At 41.2% G+C, this 26,725-nt stretch overlaps 2 protein-coding genes across 16 annotated transcripts in view; one reads left to right on the plus strand and one right to left on the minus strand.

The window, feature by feature from the left end:
• Positions 1-26,725, minus strand: part of cacna2d4a (calcium channel, voltage-dependent, alpha 2/delta subunit 4a) — a 57,434-nt gene that overhangs the window by 21,419 nt on the left and 9,290 nt on the right. For 8 of the 14 annotated variants that reach the window (XR_008573835.1, XR_008573836.1, XR_008573834.1 and 5 more), the window contains 15 exons: positions 25,081-25,214; positions 24,669-24,686; positions 24,360-24,437; positions 24,208-24,288; positions 24,056-24,130; positions 23,884-23,970; positions 23,721-23,792; positions 23,427-23,488; positions 23,288-23,355; positions 23,172-23,217; positions 22,999-23,096; positions 22,840-22,933; positions 22,667-22,759; positions 21,857-21,984; positions 21,053-21,121 (listed from right to left, as the gene is read on the minus strand). Coding sequence is in view for 10 of the 14 variants with exons in the window: in XM_054800544.1 (XP_054656519.1) it covers positions 21,053-21,121; positions 21,857-21,984; positions 22,667-22,759; positions 22,840-22,933; positions 22,999-23,096; positions 23,172-23,217; positions 23,288-23,355; positions 23,427-23,488; positions 23,721-23,792; positions 23,884-23,970; positions 24,056-24,130; positions 24,208-24,288; positions 24,360-24,437; positions 24,669-24,686; positions 25,081-25,214 (1,203 nt within the window). In the remaining 4 variants the exon portion in view is untranslated. Of the gene's footprint in view, positions 1-9,621; positions 13,759-21,052; positions 21,122-21,217; positions 21,783-21,856; positions 21,985-22,666; positions 22,760-22,839; positions 22,934-22,998; positions 23,097-23,171; positions 23,218-23,287; positions 23,356-23,426; positions 23,489-23,720; positions 23,793-23,883; positions 23,971-24,055; positions 24,131-24,207; positions 24,289-24,359; positions 24,438-24,668; positions 24,687-25,080; positions 25,215-26,725 lie in introns of those variants that run through there. The other 6 variants (XM_054800545.1, XM_054800550.1, XM_054800549.1 and 3 more) reach the window with 4 other exon arrangements.
• lrtm2a (leucine-rich repeats and transmembrane domains 2a) lies at positions 511-20,591 on the plus strand. 2 transcript variants are annotated; one of them, XM_054800563.1, is made up of 7 exons: positions 511-1,031; positions 5,968-6,122; positions 14,242-14,462; positions 15,163-15,288; positions 15,367-15,455; positions 15,530-15,687; positions 16,626-20,590. In XM_054800563.1, exons 2-7 carry the CDS (start codon positions 6,074-6,076, stop codon positions 17,120-17,122), a joined length of 1,140 nt encoding a protein of 379 aa, XP_054656538.1. In that variant the 5' UTR covers positions 511-1,031; positions 5,968-6,073; the 3' UTR covers positions 17,123-20,590. The 2 variants fall into 2 exon arrangements, with proteins under 2 accessions (XP_054656538.1, XP_054656537.1); XM_054800562.1 differs by having other exon boundaries at positions 15,163-15,455; positions 16,626-20,591.

Here is a 26,725-nt window from a genome sequence, read left to right on the forward strand (position 1 = left end):
ATACCCTGATTCAACACCAAGTAGAGTACCAGTCAAAACTTTTTGAGACACTTTTGCATCTTGTTGAATGAGAAAGTGTCAAAGTGTACAAACTTTTGGCTGGTACTGTACGCCCACACCTAAAATAACAATAAAATGATTTGTTATATAGCGTGCATTGAAATTCAGATGATTGTAAATATTCATTCCAAGGTAAGGTAATTTGTGGCTCAGATGGGCACACACACACACACACACACACACACACACACACACACAAACACACTCTAAAAGCCAGCATTACGACAGCTGCCACCGGCAACAGAATGAAAATAATGGGAGACGTGAGAGGGAGGAGAAAAAAAACGGATGGAGGAGAAAAGCCCATGTGGCCGAGAGGGAGATTCTCATCTTGGCTGGAATCAGCTGATGACACCCCCACCCTCTCCTCCTCTCCTTGTGCCCCTCCCTCCTTGCTACTTTATCTTTATATCCACTTTCTCCATGTCCAAGCATTCCACCTCCCTTCATCCTCTCTTGTGACACAGAGGGAGAGCTGAGGGGCAGACAGAGGCGGCGTACACACAAGCGTTACTATATTTGACAACACACACACACACACGCACGACTGCACAGGCAGAGGGAGGCGGGCACACTGGAAAAACAAGTGTAGACGCACACATCCTCGGACGTGTGCAGGAATCACAAAGCAGGAGCGTGACGCCAGCACCTTGTCGTCCTCTCTCACACACCTCTCAGATGGAGGACGGCGTCGGACGTCTCATTCCAGCAAGGATCGGACTGCAAGACGCGGATTAAACCATCTCCATCCCTGCTTAGATCCTCTCTTTCTTCCACAATCCCCCATTCCCTCCATCTCCAAGTGCAAGCAGGGGATTGTCTCTATACATGAAGAAGGATTATTCTTGGTTTTTCCTGCAGGATTTTCAACATATGGATTCCCTTTTTTCTACAACTGCTTTGTCTTAAATTGCAGGGATATTTTTTGGGAAGAGATGTCGCTGTAAGGCTCTGAAATATTTAGTCCAGAGGTGAGTCTCACACGTCGCTTGACACCGATATTGACATTGGTTATGTCTGCAAATTTATTGCAGTAGTTTGCGATGCATAGAAAACGTATGGTACCTTTAACTTTGATATATTTCTTCATTATGTCACACTTAAAATAAGTTTTTTCTGATCATAAAGGTTGAGTTTATACGTGCATAATCCGATGATAATCCAAAACAAATCTGTCTTTACTATAATAATCATAATAATAATAATAATAATAATAATAATAATAATAATAATATTAACAATTATGTTCAGTTTGGGTATCAATTTAATAATAAGTTGATTATTATGGCCTGTCATTTTGTCAAAAATATATATTGTTTTTAAATCCCCTGAGCACAGCATTACTAATATTTTGCACCCTCCGATGTAGACACCTCAACCACACCTCAACTAATAAAAACAAAACAAAGATCATTTACCATGCTAAAAATGATCTGCTTTGCAGAGGTACGGTGAGAAATTTTGGAATGTTTGTAATATTTTGCTCCCTCCCATGTAGCTAAATAAACACCATGCCGCAAATAACAATATAAAAAAAACCCCCACTGTTTACTATGCAACTTCAAGCCTTAAACATACTGAGCAAAGGTAGGGTGTGCAGTTTTGGATTTTTTCTAATATTTAGCACCCTCCATTGTAGCTAACAAAATACCATACCGCAAATAGCAGCAAAAAAAAAAGTTTGCTATGCAAGTTCATAATCTAAACAGAATTTACTTAGCATAGGTAGCGTGCACAGTTTTGTGTTTTTGTGTTTTGTTTTGTTTCTTATATTTTGTACCCGCTAATGGAGCCAAATAAACACCACACCTCAAATAACATATATATATATATATATATATATATATATATATATATATATATATATATACATATATATATATATATATATATATATATATATATATATGAAGATAGTTTACTGTGCAACTTGACAGTCTAAACATAATTCACTTAGCGGAGGTCGGGTGTGCAGTTTTGGAACATTTTCTAATATTTTGCATCCTCCAATGTAACCAAATGAACACCATACCTCCAATAGCACAAAAAAAAGTTTACTATGCAACTTTATTTAAACATATTCTACTTAGCAGAAATAGGGTGCACAATTTGGGATATATATACAGTATTATTATATATAACATTTTTAAACATAATCTATTTAGCAAAGGTAGGGTATGCAGTTTTGGGATGTTTCTAATAATTTTCACCCTCAAATGCAGCTACATAAATTAAATATTCCAGATTTATTCATTTGGCACTAATAGACCCCATACTGTGTTCCAATTCAATGCCATGTACAGTATGACTCGAAAGTTTGTGGACACCTTTTCATGAGAAAGTATGACAAAGTGTCTACAAACTTTTGAAAAGTAGTAATACCGCCTTTTTAAAGCTACAGTTACAGCTAATGTGATAATGTTTTATTGATAAATTGATCGCTGCCCCTCTTCGTATGACATTTTAATATGAACACAAGCAACAGCGGCGCCATTGAGGGATATCGTGCCACTTTAAATTGGCTGACCGCTAAATAGCACGCAAGTCAGTGTGATATTATTGTTGTTTGGAGGCGGGACATTGCCTGGATGTTGCTATGATGTGCTGTTATGCATTACAATCCTGAGCATGAACACAATTGCTAAGTTAACATGGCATTGACCTTCACTTTGTGTCCGATGCTATGCATGTACGTGTGTGTGCGTACGGACACTATACGAGTGTCATGTAAATAAATATGAGCGCATATTTTGGTTTCATGCGCTTGTCAACGCGCACGTGCCAAGCTATCGTCATGTATTTAGTTGTCTGCCTATGTGTGTGTTAATGTGTGTGTCCTCTTCTGGCTGGAAAAAGACATGAAATATTGATGTGGACGGCGCTCGGCTGCTCGCTCTGTCGATTGTGTGGACAACGTAACCACCCCCCCCACCCGAGCACACACACACACACACACACACACAGGTGGGACACATTTTGGCGGGAAATGGGGCAGAAACAGTTAAAAAGTATTAGTCGTGGTGTGTAGACATGTTGCGAGATGATGAAATGTGATCAATTAAGCAAATGGGGGGGAAGAGATGCGTTAATGCCTGAAGCTTACAAATCAAAGGTTTTTGAGGCTGATTAGGAGGTGAGGCAGATTGCACAAATTGCTGATTAACTAAAAAAACCATGCATTTAATATATAAATGGATGTTGACACTCTTCTACAAGTAGATATAGTAAAGGTTTTGCTCGAGAGCCCAATATTATTTCAGTGTGTGATATCAAGGCTCAGCAAGACGCTATACATCCCAGCGTGGACAGGACTGGGAGCGAAGGAAAGAGGGGCCAGGAGGAGGTGTCATTTGATTCCCACCCTCCTCAATGCCCGACCGACTTTGACTGGCAAGCACTGACACGTGTGGCGGTGTGCGAATGTGCACTTGGGCGCAGGTCAAATTGGTAAAAAAAGCTTTCTGAGAATAGCCATGATGTCATTGCGAGGCCCAAAAGGTTTAAGGACAAGGTGAGCAACATATAGTCAATACTAAAGATGTCCTGATACACATTTTTTGGCTTCCGATCCGATCCAATTTTTTTAAATATTCTTGCCAATCCGATCCTTTTTATTTTTTAATAATACGCTTTTGTTACAAACATGAATTTGTGGAATTGAATGTGAGTATGAAAATAGCTCTTCAAAGCATTAAAAATCATGCAACCCAAGTATTGCTGAATTTACTTTTTTATTACACAGCATGACCAACAATATTGCTTGGCTTTTGTAACAAGCCCCTGTGAGTCAGGTCCCTAATCCAATAAAAGATCCAATAAAAGTCTGTCCAATGAGAGATAAAACTGGAAAAAATGAGCGTGCAAAATGCTTTTCATTTTTATTTGAAATACTAATCATTTGACATGGTTAAAGATCAGTTTGTGGTGTGATTTAGAATGTATGTCTTTTCTTTTTTTTTTTTTTTTAACAAACTCTCAATAGTAATTTATTGACGGTCCCTAGCATAAACAACCAGCTGTTACAGCGGCACTTCCCGTGGCTACGGAGCCAAATATCTTACGTCCAACGTGAAACCAACTTCACCACGGTACACCGCGTACATGTCTGCATGGTGGTGCAGTGTTTTCTTCTTCTTGCGGGTTGCAGGAGTCTGGTGGCAACCAGTTTTGAGGTGCATTACCGCACCTCCAGTGATGGAGTGTGGCCCACAGTTACAAACGCTGTATGGCAACCGGATTGGCCCAATCTCGTGGCGGAAGACAATATTATCCCATCTTCAAAATACAGCGGATTGGCAGCCAATCCCAATCCTGAAGATTGGATTGGTACATCACTAGTGTATGCCCTAGGTTCCCAACGTGGGGTACGACAGTTGTCATGAGGGTACGTGAATAAAAATAAAAAACAATTAGCAGTTAACAATCACAATTACGAGTGCGCCTGAACGCCTCACAGTTCAGAGCAGAAAGAAGGAAAGAGACAGAGCATGAAGTTCTTCATGCACAAGTACTGCATCTACAAAAATGAGGCTTTATTGCTGCTTGTATGTATTTTTGTACTTCCTATTCTGCTTTATCACGTTTGTTTCAATCTGGTATCAAATGAGTATGCAGTCTTAAATCATAGCGATTACAAGTGGACAAAAGTGAAGTTCCCAACATCCGGCTGAAATAAAGTGCTCATGTTATGGACATGCACCTTTATCAAAATGTGACCATGCAAAATACACATTTTTGAACCACAATGACTTGCTTACTGCAAAATGAATTAACCAATTAATCATGTTCAATATTTCAAGTTAATTAAAAAAAGCTTTATGTTTTTTAAGTGTGTAGGAGTGGCGGGGTACATGGCTTCAAGTCAAATGTCTGAAGGGGTACGCCACTGGGAAGCGTTTGAGAACCACTGGTGTTGACACTATACGTTAGCAACACTAACATAGCGATGTGAGCTACAGCGCGTCACATTTTAACAGCAATCTCATACGAGGTTAGCTTATTCTCTGGGAAAAAACCCCCAACACGATCAGACTTACCCCCCTTGCGTCTATAGCCGACTGACGAATAGTTGGCTTAGCTTTGTTTTAATACGTGTAGCAAAGCCTGAATTAAAAAAAAATGTCTAAACCAACCGTTTCTTTGAGGGCGGAGCAAACAAGTAATCGATTTTTGTCATGTTTGATGCTCATAAACTGTTTATTTCAATTATATAATAATAAAATAAGAACTAATAATATTAACAATTATTAAAATTGTATTGTTATTATATTATTGTATTTTTATTGATTCTATTATTATATATAATTATTTAATATATTATATTTATATTATCTTGTAATAATATAATTTATTTAAATATTACAAAATAAACAATAAAAATAAACACTAATAATAAAAAAATAATATATGATATAATAATACATTCAATTACTGTTATATGTATGTATATGTATTTATATGTATTTAAACACAAAACTTTGTGGTATAGATGATACTAGTAACACGTTTTTGCGCTTATGTTTCCATTGTTTTTTTGTTTGTTTAATTTCATTTCCAGGATGTTCCGTGGGCCAATAAAAAAAACGAGCTGTGGCCTCGCAAATGGCCAAAGAGGCGTAGTTTGGATACCCCTGTGGCAGAGCATCAGTAAAAAGTCACTATCTGCATTACAGCATGCATTACGATGCATTTTGAGCATGATGCCATATATCAGTCTTTTACAACCATGAATGCACAGTATGTATTTCTACTTATATTTGCTGCTGTTGTCTCCTCTTTGTGATTGGTTGTTCACCTAATTTGCATCCCCACCTTCTTCAAGAGTCGCCTCTCCGACGCAAAATCGGGCCGAAAATGCGCTGAGATGCTGTTATTGCGGTTTTATTGCAACATTTCCTCTGTTTTTAGGTATTTGGGCCCAGCAACGTGCACTCGCCACCCTTGTGGAGGCCACAGGCATGGCCGCTTGACACCTCCCACTACCACCGCCCTCTGTCAGAGGAAGCTGTGCGTCATGGCCCCCCACAGCCACTTCCCCGGGGGCATCGGGCCGTCCAGACCTGGTAGGCAACGTTGCCGCTCTGATTGATCCCATCTATTATACTCCCAAGTGTACGCGTGGTGGAGCGGACTGTTTTGACAGCTGCTTATGTTAGCGTGCTCGGAATACTTGCACACGCACGCACACGTGCACACGCACAGGATAAGGGCATTGAACATGCAGTGGCCATAAGCTAAATCTCTCCATGAAATGCCACATTACACCACAGTATCAGTGTGTGGATGGCAAACAGCAGGAAGACAATGGCCGAAAGCTTGTTTCCTTTCCTATCCTCTTCTTTCTCATCTCTCCGTTCATCTTTACTACTTTCACATACGTATTTGCGTTGATGTAACGTGCATACAGAGCATAAAACAGACATAAACTGAGGGGTGAATGTTTAAAAGTCCTGTTCGCTAGCTGTTCTAAGACTGTTCCTCCAATAATTTCGTAGCATTTTGTAAACAGGTATCACCCTCTATCCCTGCATCTCATTTCCACTACACTTTTGTACAGAAACAGTGGAAAATAACACCCCTAGTTGATTGATTACTTTTTAGTACTTTTACACACTGTTTTGATTTGCCGTCACAAAATGTCTATCATTTGCTAACTATTGGTACAAACATGTATGCATCTAATTAGGGGATGTAAGTGATTACTTAATAATATAATTTACATTGATTATTTCTTACTCAGTCACTGTAAAAGCAGTATAAACATATTTTTGTATAGTTTGTATAGAATATTTTTATATGTAAATGTTTTATGTATACTGTACACCCACATATTAGTATTTTTTTGTGTTATGTTTTCCATCTCAACGCGTCGGCCATTTCTGTGGCACGTATTAGTGGGAGCTCTTTTTGCATATAATGCTTATGCTGCAGTCCTTTGTGCTTCATTAGTCTAAATTGGCAAAACCTTTTAGGAATATCAACCTCCATGCAACGAAGTCAGTGGCAACCCTGAGGAGATGATGGCCCTGCCAAAACTCCCTCCATTTAATATCCGTCACTGGCACGTGTGAATGATATCTCTATCTTCTTCAGCTCCGCCTCGCTCCACTCATCGCGTAAAATCCTCCCCCTAAATGAGCTCGGCTTGGGATTCTCGTGCCAGCCGACACGCAGGAGAGACGCCGAGAGAAAGCCTGTAAGCATCTCATCTCATCTAAAGGGCTCCAAAGAGTGCAGCAATATGTTCAATCACTCCACTGCAGAGTGCTCCATGTCATCACTTTCTTTTTCCTGGATGCTAATGAGGGAATTTGGCAGATGGAGGAGATAAGAACGATGATTGCTTTTATCCAGGAGGATGGGAGGTCAAAGTTCAGGTTTAGGGAAGAACTCCTCCTCCACATATGTTGGCCAAATGTAAACATGAAGTGTGATTTTAGCAGGATTTTAGAGGGATGCTCATCCATTCCAGTCTCATTACCGTGTCAGCAACTAATACAGTGTTATACAAGTGGTGGCCCGCAGGCCAAATACGGCCCGGGAAGGACATTACACTCACCCACGAGTTTAGCTCAAATCTTTTTTGACATTTAACATTTCTGCAGCAGATTCTTGTTTTAGGCCTGTTTTCATTCAATGTATATCACCTTTTCATGATTACGGTAGTCATTTGGTAAACATTACATGCAAAATAAGTCTACAGCCTTCCCTCGCTCCATCGCGTTTCGAACATCGCTCCCCCACTCTGCCGCGTTTTTTTCAAAAATTAATTAATAAATGATTGCTGTTTCAGTGTTGAACAGTAGGAAAAATAATGCATATTTAAGCAAATTGCACTTATTCTTGGACTAATTCTACATGGGCCACTAAGTGTCAGTAATTGTTCGGCGAGGCGGGCACTAGACTCGTCACTAACGTCTGCTAGGGAACACATTTATTGTGACACTGCAACAGCAGGACTTTTATTTACATCTTAAATGGCTTATTTACTCGTATTGTGCCTACTACATTGGGTAATACCAGTGTAAAGCCACTTCAAAGACGCCATTACAATATACTGATGTATTGTAATGGCAGAAGTACGCTGGAAGTACGCTGTCCAGAAAAACAACAACAAGGAACTGCGAATGTTTGAGTCTCTGTTATCTTATTTATGTCTTATATGTCTTACTTTCTCTGATTATATCTACTATATTGGGTAATACAAATGTAAAGGCGAGTATAGGGGTGTTATTTCATGTACTGAGGGCTCTAATAATGCTAAAAATCATAATTAAAAGATTGTAAACAGTCCTCCTGTCATGTAGAGGATCTTTGGCTTGTGTAAACATACTGCTTCTCGTTGAATTAACAACTATATTATCCATTTGGTGAAGTCAAAATGTGAAAATGTGGCAGCCCTGGTGTAAACCCTTACACCTTGCTCCGGCGTGTCCTTGTTTGTGTGTGCAGCCATGATGTCAAATGTGTGTGCGTGTGTGTGTGTGTGTAAGTAAGCGATTATTGCGGAGGTCTGACATGAGATGATGTGGGTTAAACAGAGGGGGGAGATGCTTACGGCGGCGCCTCTGCTTGCTTGTCTTAAACATCCCGGCGCCTCGGTTGCTATAGCGACACGGCATTACCTTGTCAGGTGTTGATGTGATGGAGCAGCTGCGACTTCGATAGTGTTTTATATGCGTGCGTGCGTGTGTTGTGTTTTATACCTTTCAATCTAAGTAAAGAAGTATGCAGAAGAAATAATGTGCCGCACTGCAACTACCAAACATGATAAGAGGCAACCACCCTCAGTCATTTTCCTGGCATTTCATTTAGGCCTTCAAATACAGTTGCTGCTTTGCCATCAAACCACATTGAGAGCTCGTCACCACTCCGCCGTACTTTGCAGGAGCAAGTCACCACCGAGCTGACCTTCGACCTAAGCCAACTCAACATATTGGGTCTTTCTTTAAACAAATTCAAATCCAAGTGCTAGAATCTTGAAAAACATCTGAGGTTTACAGGCGACAACTGAGACCTCCACCAAGGCCTAACGATCCTAAACCACTGATGGCAATAGGATTTGTGAAGTATATAACACATACCACCACCACCACCACTACTACTACTACTACTACTACTACTACTACTACTACTACTAAGTAGAAAAAGAAAAATAAGTACACGACAAAGAAGAAGAGGAGGGACAGGAACAAGAACAAGAAGGAGAAGATGAACAAGAACAACAAGAAAACAAAAAACAGCAAGAACAAAAGAAGAAGAAGACGAACAGGAAGAAGAACAAGAGAAACTAAAGAAATAGAAGAAGAACAACAAGAATAAGAACAAGAGGAACAACAACATGAAAAGAAACAGAAAAAGAGAACAGGAGCAGCTACAAAAAGTAAAAAAGTCAAGAAAAAGAAGAACAACAAGAACAACAAGATTAAGAACAAAAACAGGTACAAAAACAAGAAGAGCTACAGGAACAGGAACAAGAACAACAACAAGAAAAAGACCAAGAAGCAGAAGAAGAAGAAAATGAAAAACAAAACAGGAACAACTACAAAAAGTAAAAAATAATAAAAATAAGAAGAAGAACAAGAACAAGAAGAGGTACAAAACAACAAGAAGAGATAAAGGAACCACAACAACAAGAAAAAAGAAGAAGAAAAGAAAAACAGAGGAGGAACAACGACAAAAACAAAAAAGAAAAAACAACAGGAAAATGAAGAAGACAAAAAAAGGAACAGAAAAACAGGAACAACAACAACAACAAAAGAAGAAGAACACGAACAGGAACAACAAGGGCCACTAAAGACCAAGAAAAAGGAACAGAAGAAGAACAACAAGTAGAAAAAGAACAAGCACAGGTACAACAACATGAAAAAGAAAAAACAAAAAAACAGAAACAGAAAAACAGAACAGGAACAGCCACCAAAAGTAAAAAAAAAGGCCAAGAAAAAGAAGAAGAAGAAGAAGAAGAGGTACAAAAACAAGAAGAGCTACACAAACAGGAACAAGAACAACAACAAGAAAAAAAGAAAACATGAACAACAAAAAGAAAAAGAAGAAAAAAACAAAAACAGAACAGGAACAACTTTGAAAAGAAAAAAAGAACAGCAACAAAAAGAGACACAGGAGCACGAACAGGAACAGGAACAGGAACAATAAGAAGAAGAACAACAAGGTGAAAGGAAAGAATAGGAAAAAGAATTTTGAAGATGTACAATGCACCTAGAGAGTATAAAAAGTGAAATCCTCATCTTGGTTCCCAGCACCTCACAGACAAGGTTGCAACTGAGCTAACAGCCCTCGATGGTCTTGCAATCACACCCGACAGCACAGTCAGGAACCCTGGCGTCATCCTTTAGTTCCCAAACACAGCCAGTGTCAAGAACAGCGTTGTTTTCATCTGCGAAACATCAAAAAAATCAGAAATTTCTTGCCAAAAAGCTTTTCCATGTTTTTGGGGCCTCCAGGCTGGATTATCGTAACTCTCTCTTAACAGGTTGTCCTGATACGCCTCCCTGTCCCTCTCCTGTTTTCCCACTTGGTCTACCATCTATCCCTCTACTCTATTTTTCCTGTCCGAAGCCAAGCCGGTCGACACAGACGGCCGCCCCACAGAGCCTGGTTCTTCCAAGTGCTTGCTTATGAGGGGTGTGTGGGGGGAGTGTGCTTGCTTTGTCAATGAGGAACGGGAAGTATCGATATATTTCATTTCCGTTTGGATGAAACGGCCAAAAAAACAACAACACAGCATCACCGCAGCGCCACTAATGAACAAATGTTTCCTTTTAGACAGCGTGTTTGTCATTAGCAAACAACTAACACAGTCTCCTTGTAAATGAAAGCGTTAAGACTATAGGACAGCTGGCGAGGCTCGTAATCAGATAGCAGCGAGGGCTCGGCCCGTGGTCGTAATGCGCTACGAGGAAAGAGAAGCGCCCGTGGTAATGACATCACAGCCGGGGTCCAGTGTCACCCGGGGGGGTGGGGCCATTGGGGTATTAAATGTCAGACAGCTGATGCCCCGAGCCGCATCGTCAAGACAACGCTGGTCAAACATTCCAGTGTTTACGAGACAATTCGATACCGGAATGTACGTCGCACTTGATCAATGAACTAATCAATCGTTTTCAATTCAATATCCAGCATTCCAACACAAGTCTATGCTTCACATTAAAGGCCCTGCACGCCTGCCAGGCTGCATGTCGTCCTTTCGTTTTGTCTGCAAGATACAGCAAAGCAAAGCAAAGCAGAGGATTTGCAGCAGCTAAAATAAGCCAAACAAACCACCACCTCCTCCTCCTCCTCCATGAGAGCGGCTCAAACCTCTCATAAATGTTGAAAGTTAGGGAGGGAGAGTGGGAGAGAGCAACACGAGCAGAGGAGGCGAGGGCTGGACGGATGGATGCAGGGAGGAAAGACACCATTTGTGAGCGGAGATGATGACAATTTGACTTTTTACATTACGAGGAAAGTTCCATCCTCAGCACCAGCAACTCCAGTCGCAGTTGCATAACTCCAACTACCTCCAACTGTCAGCTTAAATCTCGTCTCTAACCTGCGACGCAAAATTCAAAGCCACTGTACGGCCAAATCCCTCGCATGAGCTTCCGCAGTGAACATGTGGAGGATTTTCTACACTCTTTCTCCTGTGGAGAAGTGAGTCATTTTTTGCAGGGGGGTGGATATTAGCGGTCACGGTTCATGGTCAGGTTGTGTCTGGTGGCACATCTGAGGACAAGATGCTATCTCCAGACTCTTATCTATCATGTATTAGGATACGCGGCTCTTATGTCACTAAAGAGCATCCGGTGTGTAATGGAAGGCGGAAGGCTGAGACAGAACACGACATGATGGATATACAAATCCAGACCATGAAGAATTAAGAGGAAAAAATTGACATCTACCGGATCGGGGAGCACATTTTCAGAAAGCTATGGACCGGAGATTGGAGTTCTCCATTAACTATTATCCTTATTCTGTGTATAATGTGTACCAAATGCTAATATAAACATGAAAAAAGTAATAGTCCAAAATTAGAACAGAAGCAATATGTTTACACTAATCAGAAAGCCTACATACACTCTGCGACCGGCTGGCGACCAGTCCAGGGTGTACCCCGCCTCTCGCCCGAAGTCAGCTGGGATAGGCTCCAGCATACTCCCGCGACCCTAATTAGGATAAGCGGCATAGAAAAAGAAAAAAAATTAGGTTGGGGAAAAGTTCTAATTTTATGGGAATGAAGAGATTAAAATTTACAGGAAAAAAGTTCAAATAGTTGGACAATAAAAAAAAAAAAACAACACAAATGCAGAAACAAACAAAAAAAAACTAAATAAAGTTGTCATTTTTGGAAAATTAGGTTGGGGAAAAAGTCAATTTCATAGAAGTAAAGTCATCATATTATGAGAAGACAATTTACAAGAAGAAAGTTGAAATATATGGAAAATTTAGAAAAACAACAGAAGCAAAAATGGGGAAAAAAGAGCAAAGAGTCAGGTGATACAAATAATCCACTTTTTCACCTATAGCGCAAGGCTGAGTTGCAGTTTTTTCCTGAAATATTGAAACAGTAACTTCTGATTAGATGTCAAATTAGCTGTAAAAATGCAATAAATAATGAATTTCATTCATAGGTTAAATTATTTAGCGTAATTAACACATGCGCATCATGGCAAGCCATGCCTCTCTGTTATGACAACAACTCACAAACACGTCTCTAGTCCCTTCGTCATCAAAACGACACTTCCATGAGGCGACCGCCAGATGCATTCGTGGACACTGCGAACATCCCAACATCTTTATTATGTGTATATGCGTGGTCTAAATGAACAGAAAGACAAAGTAAACCAATAAGTGGATTTTCATATCACTGACTTTGTAACTCTTAATGCGGAAGTACAACTTGCTGCATTTAAGTACGCTCAAAAATCCCAGAAAATACACTCAACTTAAATGACGTGGTGCCTTTGAACACAACCCCTCATTGCTCATAATAACACTGCGTGATTCAAATGTTCGACTACTATTATAGAAGCTAGTGTTAGGTAAATAGATTTTCTTTTATCTTGAATTAAATGTCCAGTTAATTTGGAGCTGTTATTACATCCAAACATATACTGTATATACTCCTGTCTTGTCATTGAGCTTTCTTTCAGTAAAATACAGTAAAAATGGGCATATTTCACACATATTTGCACATGGTGATTAGTCATGATTAATTTGAAACCGTAATTAATCTGACTACAAAATTCTTTCGACAGCCCTACTTCTTATTATCTTTTATTTGTTTTATTTTTTTTTTACTTCTTATACAAAATATAAAAGTGGTCCTCACATCCTTTCATTTTTCACCGTGTGGCCCTTGCTGGAAAAAGTTTGGACACCCCTGATCTACTGCAAAGATGCTCGTGAAAGACTGGAGGGCTCTGTCGTTTTGAAGAACCAATTGCAAAAACCAAGATGAAGATCAGTTTTCAAATGGTGAGGTGGGCAGCCCGAGGGAGACACCAGAGGACTTCATGTGAAGCACAACAGTTTGAAAAAAAATATTAAAATTTTTTTTTTTTCAAGTTTTACCAACAGCAAAAATGCACGTCAAAGATCTTCTGTTGGACAGGAATGCTCTGATGTTGTTAGGACTTGATTTGTTGCTCCCAAGTTCATTTACAGGCTGGATTTGGCCCATGGGCCGCCAGTTGGATATAGCTGTTGTAGACAGACACGAAGATTGGTCAAAATTCATAAAAAAGGGACAACATTTTTGTTCCATGTTGAAATATCAGATCGTGTCCCAATACATATGTCCATGTAGATGAATAAGGAGCTCTGGCGCACTGACAAATACAAGCTAATTCGCATGCAGATGATGCAACTGATGAATTCTGCCGCCGGGTGGAAGTTAAAAGTGCTATGTCTGTGTCTGGAGTGTTTTTTTTTTTTTTAATCTCACACTTTGTGAGCACTCGGCATATGCAAGCAACACACACACACACACACACACACAAATGCATTTTGGCTGATAAGAGCGGATGGAAACAAAAGCTAAACGAGTCATTGAGGGAACGCATATGAAATGATGCAGAATGAGAAAGACGAAAGGAGTCAGGAGGAGTGGATGGAACAGACAAGGTCTACATTTTCAGAAACAAAGCTCCTTATATTAATGTTGCGTTCTTTCTCCCCCTCCAGCCTTCCTCTGCTTGCTGGTGGCGCTCTTCCAGCCAGCCACCCCATGCCCTGCCCCCTGCGTCTGCTCCTCGGAGGGCCTGGTGGTGGACTGCGGGAGCCGAGGCCTCATCTCCCCGCCTCCCTTGCACCTTCTGCCTCCCGGGAGTCGCTTCCTCTCGCTGGCCAACAACAAGCTAGCCTCGCTGGGAGCGTCTGCGCTCGCTAACCTCTCCTCTCTGGAGGTCGGTACTTAAGTTTTTGCTGCAGTGGACAAGAATAAGGGATGGTTCGACAAATGTTGCAGAAACTGCTGCCAAGAGTCTGTAAAGTCAAGTGAAGTTGACACTTGAATACTTGCATAGTTGCATGCTATGTGCACCCACCCAGGCAAGTGATTTTTGCTTACGTAATAGCATCGACATTTCCAAATGGATTCGATGCAATCAAACAGTAAAATGCATGACTTGGTTAGCCTTAGTGCGCTATTACATCTTTCAGCCCAAACACTTATCGCAGGGCACATACTGTATAGACAACCAACCATTCACACTCACATTCATACCTATATACAATTTAGAATCAGGTTAATTGGTTAGGTTAAGTTAATTGTTAGAATAGTTTGTTAAGTGCAATATTTTACGAAAACTGAGAAAAGTGTACAAAAGGTCAAATTTTTGCAAACATTTTCAACAAAAAACACAATTTTTGCTACCTCCGTTTTAATGTATTAAATTTCAGCACATCCTTGGTTCAAAAATGTGTATTTGTCCAATTTTTTCACATGTATTTTTTTGAAAAAAACAATCTCTGGCATTCCTGAGTACCACAAGATGGCTCTCGCGTACCATCAATGGTACTCTCACCTCAGTTTGAGAAACTTTGTTTATAGGGGTTTAGGATTCTAGGATGCGTCGTCCTGATGTGTTACATTGTGCGTCACAGGAGCTGGACCTCTCTAACAACTACCTTGACAATTTGCCAGTCGGATTATTCCGAGACATGATCAATCTGACCAAACTGACCCTGTACAACAACTCCCTGACGGTAATGGACAAAGATCTCTTCCAGGTAATCACTGCACACCCTCTTGTGAGATGTAAAAGTAGAGATGACATACAAAAGAAATGGCCTCGATGTGTTCTACAGGGTTTGGGGGGTCTCCAGAGTCTGGATCTCTCACTAAATGGTCTGGCGTCTGTTCCTTTGGGGCTCTTGGACGAGTTGCAGAGTCTCAGGTGACCATATATCACCACAAAGACAGTTAAGTATTATTAGAATGTGTTGACTTTGAGTGCAAATGTCCCTGTAGGTGGCTGTCCCTGGCTGGTAACAGGCTTCGCGGTTTGGAGAGGGCAGCGTTCGAGCCCCTGGCCCACCTCCAACACCTGGAACTGGGACAAAACCCCTGGGAATGCAACTGCAACCTGCGAGATTTCAAGCACTGGATGGAGTGGCTTTTGTACCGAGGTGAGCGCTTGATTTATGTCGCGGGGCGCATGTGATTGGAAATCATCCCCATCAGGGTGTGAATGCACATCTCATTTCCATGGACGCGTGTATGGTCCGTGTCGGTGTGTTGGCTGAGCACAGCTGCTTTCTCCTCATGTGTAAAAATCTGCATTCACCTCAGCGCCTCGTGCCTTGGCTGCACTGCTAATGAAGCCGCATCTCCTCTGCGCTCCGTTACCCTCGCCCTTCCATTCCACTCTACTCTGCTTTGGCTCTGGCGAGTAACCCCCAGTCCTCCAGAGGTATACCCCATACAAAGCCAGGCCATCATTTTTATGGTAGATTCATTTTAACTGAGAGAATAAAAGGAATGTATCATGAATACAACCCCAACAACCCCAAACATTAGCTTTGGTGTTGTTTGTCTGCTAAGTCTACAGGAACACCTCTCTGATGGGCTACGGAGCAGACCCAAAACATACAACCAAACCAGTCTCCAGTCCTTAATCCCATAGACCAGCGGTTCCCAAACTTTCCAGTCGCGTACCCCTTCAGACATTGGACTTGAAGCCGTGTACCCCCTACTCCTGCACACTTAAAAACAAAAATCTTTTTTTTTAATCTTCATTAACTTGAACACGATTAATTGGTTAATTAATTTGATTGTAAGTAAGTAATTCTGGTTCAAAAATGTGTTTTGCATGGTAACATTTTGCTAAAAGTTTTACATGAGCACTGATAAATAGATAAGTATTTTTATCTTCCTTGGAGGGAGTTTTTCCTTGTGCTTTGATGTATGAGGAGATAAGCCCTGTTGTGAATTGGTGCTATATAAATTTAAGGCGTAAGCAAACTGAAGAGTGTGCTCAGTGAGGTATGACTCATCCCCGTTTGCTCCTTCCACACTGTCTTTTCCGCTTACTCTCAATTAATGCTAAATGTCCTCTCTCCTCCAGGCGGCAAGGTGGACGCGGTGGAGTGCACGCTACCCAAAGATCTGCGGGGGCGAGACATCCGTGGTGTTCCCGTGGAAATGTTCGACTACTGCCTCCAGCTTGAAGATGAGAACGGAGGAGGAGGAGGAGGCGGTAGTTCTCCCTGCAGCAGGAGCAACCTTACCCCCAGTGGTGCACCACCAATTTCTGGTGCTGATGACTCCTCTACAAATTCAGGGGGAGGAGGAGGTGGTGGTGGTGGAGAGGCTCCCGCGGATTGCGTGCGCGCCCGCTACCGGCCTGTGAGCGTGCGGCGTGCCATCGGCACGGTGGTGATCGCCGGCGTGGTGTGCGGCATCGTGTGCATCATGATGGTGGTGGCCGCCGCATATGGGTGCATCTACGCCTCGCTCATGGCCAAATACCAGAGGGAGCTGAAGAAGAGGCAGCCCCTCATGGGGGATGGAGAGGCGGACGGGGACGACCGGGAGGAGAAACAGATCTCCTCGGTAGCGTAGAGGAGACACTAAGGGGGACAAGTTGGCTTAAGGGCTCAAGGAGGAGAAACAGAAAGTCATCCTTCCATGTCTTCCTTTGCAATCTGTGTTCCACCAACCTTCGTTGTCCTCTTTCAAAGCCTGCATATATTTTTTTAGCAGTCATCTCGCCTACTAACCACCTACTGATGCAGCTGCTGAACTAGCATGGAGGAGACCGCAAGAATCTCATATGCAAACTATCGTCAGAACATGGATGACGGCGTTTCCAGGGACTTTGGAGTGCGCAGTTAATGGGACCAATGTCCACATACATGAATGTGATAGTAAGCCCTCGTTTTGAACCTTGTCTAAGCCTCCAAAATGCCCATACAGATGTTAGAAGTCACCTAACTAGTAATGGAGATGGTTTCGTATGAACATGCCCTAACAAAGTTACATTGAAGTACATCACGTTTACACTCGCACATGTCTGAAAAGGAGTAGGAAGAATCAGAGCTTAATTTGAGCTAATGAGTCAACACATCTACTGCTTTGCCACAGACATGATGTACCGTTATTTACATTTCAGCTTCTCTCTAGACCGTCTCAGGACATACATTGGCATAAAATTGAGGTACAGTGGTGCCTTGGTTAACGTCTATAATCCGTTCCAGAAAGTCCAACTCAAACCAAAACGGACTCTAACCCAAGGAAATGTTCCCATAGAAAATAATGTAAATCCAATTAATCCGTTCCAAACACCCAGAAATGTAAACACAGAACACATTTTATAGACAATAATTATAGTTTTACATGCAGAAAGTGATACAAAAATAGTTACAAATGACAAATAAATGAACAACTTAACATTTAAAATTACTTTTACCTACTTTTGTTTAGAAAAAAACCCCACAAAAGCATCAATTAACAAAATAATACAATTTGCAAAAGTTTAAATATATATCAAACTAAATATCCACATTGTAGAACGTACTTTGCCGTTTGATATAGAAAATGAAAAACCAAAAAAACAACCGCTTTCGACAGTAACGTCACAGAAGTGCGCCGGCGAGGATGCCTTATGTCTGGTGATGCGTGTTGGACTGTGGGTGCCGCAAACATGCTATGGTAAATTGGAATGCTTATGTTTTGCTGTTGGAAGCAGAAATGAGTGTTATGGATGTAAAATGACAGGCAGAAACACCGAGTGTCACCCGCCGCCGGCTTGATAGACTGTTACACGTGACGTTGTGTATGCATGTGTGTGTGTGTGTGTGTGTGTGCACGCAGCCGATGATTGAGCCACGACGTCACATTTATGTACCTCTTCTGAGGTCTCGCACCCGTGTCTCTGTACGGTCCATTGCCTTTCCCTCTTGTGCGGTCCATGTGTTTATTACGTCGTGTATCTCTCTACAACAAACGTCCTAAAATGGTGCCATCACGTGCAAGCATCGCGACATTTCGTCTTGTGTGCGTGATCCAACATGGCGGCGTAAACAAACCGGACGGTATTTTGGACGCCTAACAAGCGGGCGAATGCAAGCCAAGGCAAAATTTTTAGCAAAAATTTTGGCTGTTAAGCAAAAAACACGGTAACCGGGGCGGACGTTAACCGAGGTGCCACTGTGTTTGTCATTTATCGGTGGAAACGCCTGGTCACACAAACGACGCTTTCAGACTGAGTCAAAAACGTCGTCTTTTTAGACCCACGGGGGCGAAAGTCTCCCGCAAGGCTCATCTAGTGACTTTCCTGCACTTTATCTCCCTAATCCTGTTGTCTCCCTTTTCTTCCCTTTATTTTCTACAACTTTGTTCGGGTGTGTTCGTGTGTGTTAAAAGAGCTAACAAGGGATTGATGCTGCTATTACCCCCCCTCACCCATCCCTTTATATCTCCATCCATCTTTCCATCTACAGTGTAAAAGAAAAGCCATCCTCCCTCGATCCATAGGCAATATGCAATGTTAGAGGATTTGATTGACCTTAAATAGTGAAAGTTATTGATACTTTCATTGCATATTGCACTTTGTTCCCTGTTATTTTAATTGGCGGATAATAAACCTGTAATAATAACAATAATAACCATGTGTTATATACAGTATCTATATTAACCTTTACCACATGTTACCGATGCACAATATTTGTCCTTTGTTGTGTATGTTTTGTTTAGGGTATCACTGTACTACTGGCTCATTAGTCGTGTTCATTTCATTGTGCTCAGTGTTTTGAAAGGGTCTGATTGCCCGAATAGGTGGAGAATATGTGGCGATTTTGAGTCATATTGGACAAATTTGATGTGAAACAATAACAAAAGGTCTAAAGTCTGTCCATGAAACCTCCTGGTCTGAAGGTCTCGTGCTGTTGCTAGCTAAGTATCTTAGCTCTTATAGGCCGTGCGTACAAAATAATAAATTATAGTTTGCTACTTTCACTGCCCAGGACTGGGTGGTGTTGGTGATGTGTTGTTGTTATGACGATGATAAAAGAAGCATTTCCTGGTACATACAGTATGCATAGACTGGAATAAAAACATATCACACCTACCTGTGTCTATTTGATGAGACAAACACACAGCGCAGTCAAATAAGATGGCGTAAACCCACACAGGGAGCTAATGTTTCTCCTCTTCTTTCAACACTCTGTCCTTCTCATCTCCTCTGGCTTTATCTGTTGTCCATTTATCTTCCTGACACATCTTTCCTCATCATTTTGAGTGTTTTCACCTTGCTTTTTGTCTGTGCCCTTTTTTGTCTGATCTCCTTTTTGTCCTTTTTTTAATTACAACGGCTAACCGACCTTTGGCTTCCTGTGTCTGTTTCTTTTTCCCCAAACAAGGACAATAAATTGTTCAGGGGGCCACAGTTTCAGAAAGCTACCGGTGGTGCCGGACTTCTCACTGCTCTGTTATTGTTATTTTGTATATAGCAAGGTTCTGACAACATCTTCACATTTTTACTTGACTGAAAGGTTTCTATAGTCATAAATTGAATCACAAGAAACGTGTTTATGCTGGTCAAAGACCCTCTAAATCAGGGGTGGGCAAACTCTTTGACATGCGGGCCACATTGGGTTAAAAAATTTGTCGATATATGGGTAGTATCTTAACTCCTCCTTCTTTACTTCTGAAAATGCGACAAAATATGGCAAAATGTTGGGAGAAAGAGTACCACAAGCTACCCAGCATGCCTTGTGGCGGGAATATACTGTATGGGTGTTTTTTTGACATAGGTATTGTGCTTAGATATCCGTATGCCCACATGGTGCAGTAGGAAGGTAACTGTGCTTCATGTGAGTCGACGTGCTGTGTTGTATTGTTTGGATGGCTGACGAGAAATGCATGTGTAATGGAGACAATTTGAACTTAAACTAAATTAGCGTGCTTTTACATGTATAAAAATGGGTTACACCTTAATGACCATGGGAAAATGTGCTTCTCAGGATGAGACCAGTTGAGAAGCCCTGCTCTAAATGACAGTAACGTTCTTCTGTTGTCAAGGAGATACTGAAAAAAACACTCAGGCCACCATTTCAATAGTTATGTACTAGGCCTTAGAGTTGTTTTGCACCAGTTCTTGTCATTGTTTATGACTGATAAGCTAATAAAAGTGTGGGTAAGTGGTTTGCCCGGTGTCCAGGGTTGCTATGGTTCGATTCCCAAAGCGCTGGAAGGTGTATTAAGCAGGAGGGTTCATCTGTAGGTGACAGCAACCATCCTCTTCTGAATACTTAAGGCAAACACTGACCTCTACCGGTCATCAGCGGAGTTGCAATATGCAAAGTGGTGGATTAAGCCACTATTATTAACAACACAATACTGCTTGTGACCTTGCGTCCTAAATAAACCAACGCAAGACCAAGCAAGCCGACATAAACAATGAATGTGTGACAACAAATTTGCAAGAAAGAGGAATTATTTCTTTTAAATCCCTTTAAAAAAAAAAAAAGAAGTTTTGGTGTCCTACTCTACCTCCAGCGATGGCTGTTTTCTTGCCCACTGTCACAGTGATGGCAGTGGTGGCGATCACGATCCTGCCAGCTGGAAGAAGAGCAGCACAAACACACAAATGAGTGCACGTTATCACTATCACAACAATAGGTACACTTTCACAACATAAAGATATCCTATTAAAAATGTTCTGCCTTTAGAAGGACAAGAATGCTCATTTTTGGTGAGAGGAGAGAAAAAACACAATATTAAAAACAGTATATTGCACTACACTACACAGTGATGAATGATGCGTACTCATGTATGCATTGCAAACATACTGTATATGCGTGCATCCACTACAATGAAATAAACAGTGTTTGCTGTCCTTATGTTGAATTTTAAGTATGCTTAAATGTGTCCAGTCCCTGTATAGGTGACATCATGTAGCACCCTGCATGTAAAAGAACCTGCAGGCTTCCCAAGAGAGGAGAGGAGGTTGCTTCTATGAACGTTTATGTCCATGCCGTAAATAAATCAACTAAAAATGAGGCTTTAAAGACATAAGAAAGATTTAAAAAAACAAGGGGTCATGCTATGCAAAGTTGAGGAAACCCAAGCGGCAGCATGCCAAGTAACAGTTTTCCTCTACCCTCCTCCTCCTCCACCTCCTCTTCCTCCCCCTGCACTCTCCCTCCCTCTTCCGCTCGGCGTTCCATCTCCTCTGCGCTCAAGGTGGCGCTATAGTCTGCGTCATAGTCCCTGAACATGTCTGGACACAACACACTGCGTTTAACCACAGACACAAATCTTTGTGTGTGCGCGTGTGTGTGTTCTGTCCCTTACCTCTGGTCTCCTGCCGGGGCATGTAGTACAGAAACTGTTTAGCAGGGTATTCGGCTGCCCGGCGGTACCACAGCGGGAAGTGGTCCAGGGTGAACATGTTCTCCTTGTCCGTGGACGTCAGGAAGGACCTGGAAGACACGCAGAAAATGATAGGACTATCATGCTGGCTGATGTATCTCTGCGTGATGAATTTCTGCATAGCAAGAAGCTAGACGTCATGCAAGTAGGCCCTCTAGTGGAGACATGAGGGCAACTCAAGCCCAATATAAGTTACACATGTTGTACTATAGTACAAAACAGATTTCATAGTAAGCTTGTTGGCTTCTTAACTCATTCAATCCCAGCCATTCTTCAAAAAAACGCTGCTGGGATCGGGCGTTCGGGTTTATAAAAAGGTATAACTACGTTTTTGGTATTGAATGAGTTAACCACAGCCTGGTATTTGTTTATAGCTGCATGGACTACTACTGCTTTCCCACATGGCCACATACCACACTGTCCATGTGGGCTGTCCATGTAGCGCATTCTGATTTAATGGCGATACGACGGGGAAACGAAGTAGGAAGTGCTGTGATCTTCTGCGAATTCTATTAAATACCAATAAAGTACCTATCTAATGCTGCATGATTTATTTCATTATTTTATGAGCAATACTGTACAGCACCAAACGACTGACAGTCAAGCCTCTTTTACATTTAGAAGTAAATATATGAGCATCCACTAGAAGGCGGCGTTTCACAATTTTATTGCAATGTTCCATTGTGGAGTATTAGCAGGATTTTGTGACTAAAAGTTGTTTTCCTTACTCACTTGCCAACTCTCTTTTCAATGCCACTGTATCGTTGGAACCTCATCAGACCCGAGCGGGTGCCCAGGAACGCTGTTTCCATGCCCTCATCCATACTAGGACACAAAACAGATATAGAAATATTATCAGGAGCTAATATTTAAACGTACAGTCATGCATTTGGGCGACTATTCACCCGCCTGGGTTGAGCATGAGGGCTGTCCAGTAAGCTTCCATGGGCGCAGTCACCACCGCGTCAAAAAGGGTTTGCTGCAAGAGCTGCACGTCACCTGCAGACCAATAACTACATCGTATCAGGACGCAGCTAATTAAACACCAAAAAGTCCTGACTTACACTCCAGGTCTGGTTCTTTGCCTGTCAGGTATCGGACCACAGCCTGCAGCTGGCTCAATTTACGATGCGCCGGGTCGATGTCCGTCTCACAGTACGTCCTGCAGGGTTTTAGAGATGCTGCAATAGACTAACGGCTGGTAGTAATGTCCCGCTAGTACTGACTTTCTACTCACCATTCACTGGCTATGGTCAAATCAGGTGCTATTAAATCATGAAGACCTGCACAATCAACAAAAATGTAGCAACGGATGGAGTAAAAAGAGAAATGAAAGAGAAGAGGAAGGCTTACCTTCTTCAACGGAGACGTTGCCAATGAATATATACTGTCCGTTTCCTCTTGTTAGCACTATGCCAAGACTGACAGACGGACAAATACAATAAATTGGTCGACAAATGAGCAAAACATCAAACAAAACATGCAGTCCAACCTGAAAGGTGTCTCATTGATGCTGGTGTAGAAGTAATCGTTCTTCAGGAACATCACTCGTTTCTGTTCAAAAGAGAGAAACTAAATGTACAAAGTAAACCTAACTGGTGGATCGACGGCCATAGTGTGCCCCACAAGGCATCTTCTGGAGGTGGATGGAAGGTACAAGTAAGAGTGTAGGGGCTCCCTGAATGATGATGAGAAATGCTGTCATTCAGTCATTGGAAAAAAAATAAAACAGATGTATATAGCATTTTTGGCCCATAAAGTTACAAAAAAAAAAAAGCCTACTCACTCCTTTGTCCACTGAAGTTCTCACGTCTAAGGACAATGTACCGGTTTCTCCTTTGACCATAGCCGTCCTCAGCTGCCAGATCACACACAGTCATGGGCAAAAATGAGTGTAACCCTTCCGGTCGTGAACCGCTGCTCTCAGAAGGATGAACATCAGCGCTCACCTTCTCCTCCATGTCCTCCCATTCCACCTCGGACAAGTCCACGCTGTTATAATTGGGTTTGGGCTTCAGCTTCTTCCCCTCTTTGTACTGACACATACACAAAAACATTAAAAACATGTTGTTTTACCTTTTTTAATTGAATTGGCATCGTTAAACCAAACGTAATGTTTACCAGAGGCCGGAGGTCCGGATGAGACAGGATGTATCCGTTGTTTGTGATGAGGAAGGCGTAACCGTGGACACCCAGCTAAAAAGAGACAAAATAATCATCATAAACTGCACGTTGATACTGGAGGTAGCGCAGTTAAATGGCGGCGTTTTAACCTTGTATCTTGGCGCTAATCTCATCAGTTCTCTCAGCGCGACGTCCGTGCCGACCACTCCCAGCAAAATTCCATGAGACAACTACAAGAGGCAATAATAAATTCACCCACTGTTTCAACTCACACTGGGTGTTTGACAAACAGCTTCCCTACCGTCTCTTTTTTCTTGCTGAACACCGGCATGGCCACCGAGGTCATCAGGAGCAAACTCTGAGCCTGACTGTTGAACAACTGCGACATGAAAATTAAGCTAAATTTATAACAAATACACCTACTAGGTGTCGTAGTAGTGCTTTTTGGTGTTGTCTTTGCTATTGAAATGGCTTTATTGTGATCGGAAAAGACGCTATGTTAGCTGGAGGGCTATGTTAACTAGAGGCTAAGCTAACTATAGATGCTAAGCTACATTAAAATGTTGCATTCACATTTAAAAACGTCTATCATCATGACTGATTACTGTACCTCTTTAGTGCTTGGTAACTGGGGGTGAAAGGAAAACACAAATGAATGAATGAAAAATGGCGGCTAAAAAGGTAGTGGCATAGTAATAAAGTATAAAAGTACTATAGTATAAACTACAAATGGCACAAAAAAAACATGTCATCATTTCCACAGAAGACTTTTATCAGTTGAAATGACACATTTTAGTAAAATTAACTTTTTATTCAGCTCGTTAGTGGCTTCTTGCAAGCATGCTATTGTTAGCCACGGTTTGCTAGCCTCAGGGGTCTGGTTTAAAGTTGAGTGGGCTCATAAAGTTCTAAAAATGCCAAAGAAATGCTCGAATTCATTGCTAAACCGTCTCTAAATGATTTCATGGGGTTTCCAGGGGATTTGATGAGTGGGAATGCTTTCCAAAACAGCCGTGACGTACCACACTGTCCATGTAGGCCTCCGTCCAGATGATGTCATGGTCGTGGTTGATGACCATGGGCCTGCTGAGAACGTGCAGGTACTCCATGACATTTTCTTGCACGTCGGCCAGCGTGGAAACATGCGTGTAGTAACCTGCGACACAAACACAACACGAGCAATCACATTCAAATGGAATATTTTCATTTTGGTTTTTGGCATTCTGGTGCAGTAAACCTATTATCAGACATCAAACACTGTAATCCCCAAAAGGCTGAGCAGTTTTGGGCTTCTTGTTGTACAAGGGGATGACGTCAATGGGATACCTGCTGAGATGTTCTATTTATTAAGCACTACCTGCTTCCAATGCTGACTTCCTCACTCCGGTTTGAATTGAAGGCCTTTTTGTATTTGGCTGAACAGAAGCGAGCACATCTGTTAGCCAAGGCTGTGTTTACAGTATATCTGTGCTGATAATCTGCTATTTAATCAGAGGTTTTCACAGACTCCCAGCAGGGTATAAAGTGATTAGTTTTTCGTCTTATCGGCTGTAATCCCATGTTATTCACAAGAGGGCAGCGCTTTTTTCTCTCACTCCCATATGTCACTACCTGAGTATGAAGGACAATTAACTCATTCGATCCCAGACGTTTTTCAAAAGACAACCCCTTCGGTACCCGTCATTTTAGACAATTTTGACTGATCTTTCAAGGCACACATGGACATAAAAACACGGAACCTACCAAAAGAAAGATCAGACTTCTGTCTTTCCTCAGGAAAAAAAAAAGTTTGTTTCTACTTTTTCCATTCTTTAGTAATCAGCAGTTTCAGGAAAATATCAGTTCCCAACAAGAAAAGGGAGAAAACAGCTTTTTGTGAAAAGATACATTTCAAGCGAAACTTTCACTTTGACACAAATTTTTTTTTGCTTTTGTGACAGCTGAAATATCTAAACAACTATACCAACATAAACAACACAAAACAGGTTTGTTTTTATATCAAAATAACAATTTAACGTATAAACACGTCTTTGGTATTGGATGAGTTAAGGGCACAATGAAAGGGAAATCAATTCACAAAAAGGAAAGAAACAATATTATGAAATAGCGTCATAATTTTAGCTACTGATTGTACAAATTTCCACACAAACTCGTGTTTGTTACAATTTTTTTTCTCCTATTTTGCTTTCTTTTTTGTAATACAATTACATTTTCTCATAACATTATACATTTTTTATTGAATTCTTAAACTTTTTCATCTTAAAATTATCGAAACTTTTTCCTAATAATATGCTTTTATATAAATTATTTATTTATTTATATTTTGACTTTTCAGCTTAATTTTTATACAATTCTGACTTTTTTCTTGTACTATTATTTTTCACTTTTTCTTGTAAGATCATGACTTTATTTGTGTAAACCTAAAACTATTTTATTGTAATATTAGGACTTTATTCGTACATACAATTATGACTTTATTTGCGTAGTGTTTATTCTCATTAAATTACAACTTATTCTAGTTATCGTTTATTTTCTTGCAATTCGAACTATAATGTTCTAACTCTAGAAATGTGTTTATACAGCATACGGTATATATTTTAAGTGCAGCCCTAATATTCCATCGTGCGTGGCTACCAATACAATGCATCTCTAGGCTAATTCATTCCA

The sequence above is a fragment of the Dunckerocampus dactyliophorus genome, chromosome 15, assembly GCF_027744805.1.
Source record: "Dunckerocampus dactyliophorus isolate RoL2022-P2 chromosome 15, RoL_Ddac_1.1, whole genome shotgun sequence".
NCBI classification, from domain to species: Eukaryota; Metazoa; Chordata; class Actinopteri; order Syngnathiformes; family Syngnathidae; genus Dunckerocampus; species Dunckerocampus dactyliophorus.

What these genes read in the sequence shown, in the direction of transcription:
- lrtm2a (XM_054800562.1), top strand. Translation starts at nt 6,074, where the DNA reads ATGGCCCCCCACAGCCACTTCCCCGGGGGCATCGGGCCGTCCAGACCT. An exon ending in CATCGGGCCGTCCAGACCTG is followed by an intron (nt 6,123 to 14,241) that starts GTAGGCAACGTT and finishes CTCCCCCTCCAG; the next exon opens with CCTTCCTCTGCTTGCTGGTG. An exon ending in CTAACCTCTCCTCTCTGGAG is followed by an intron (nt 14,463 to 15,162) that starts GTCGGTACTTAA and finishes TGTGCGTCACAG; the next exon opens with GAGCTGGACCTCTCTAACAA.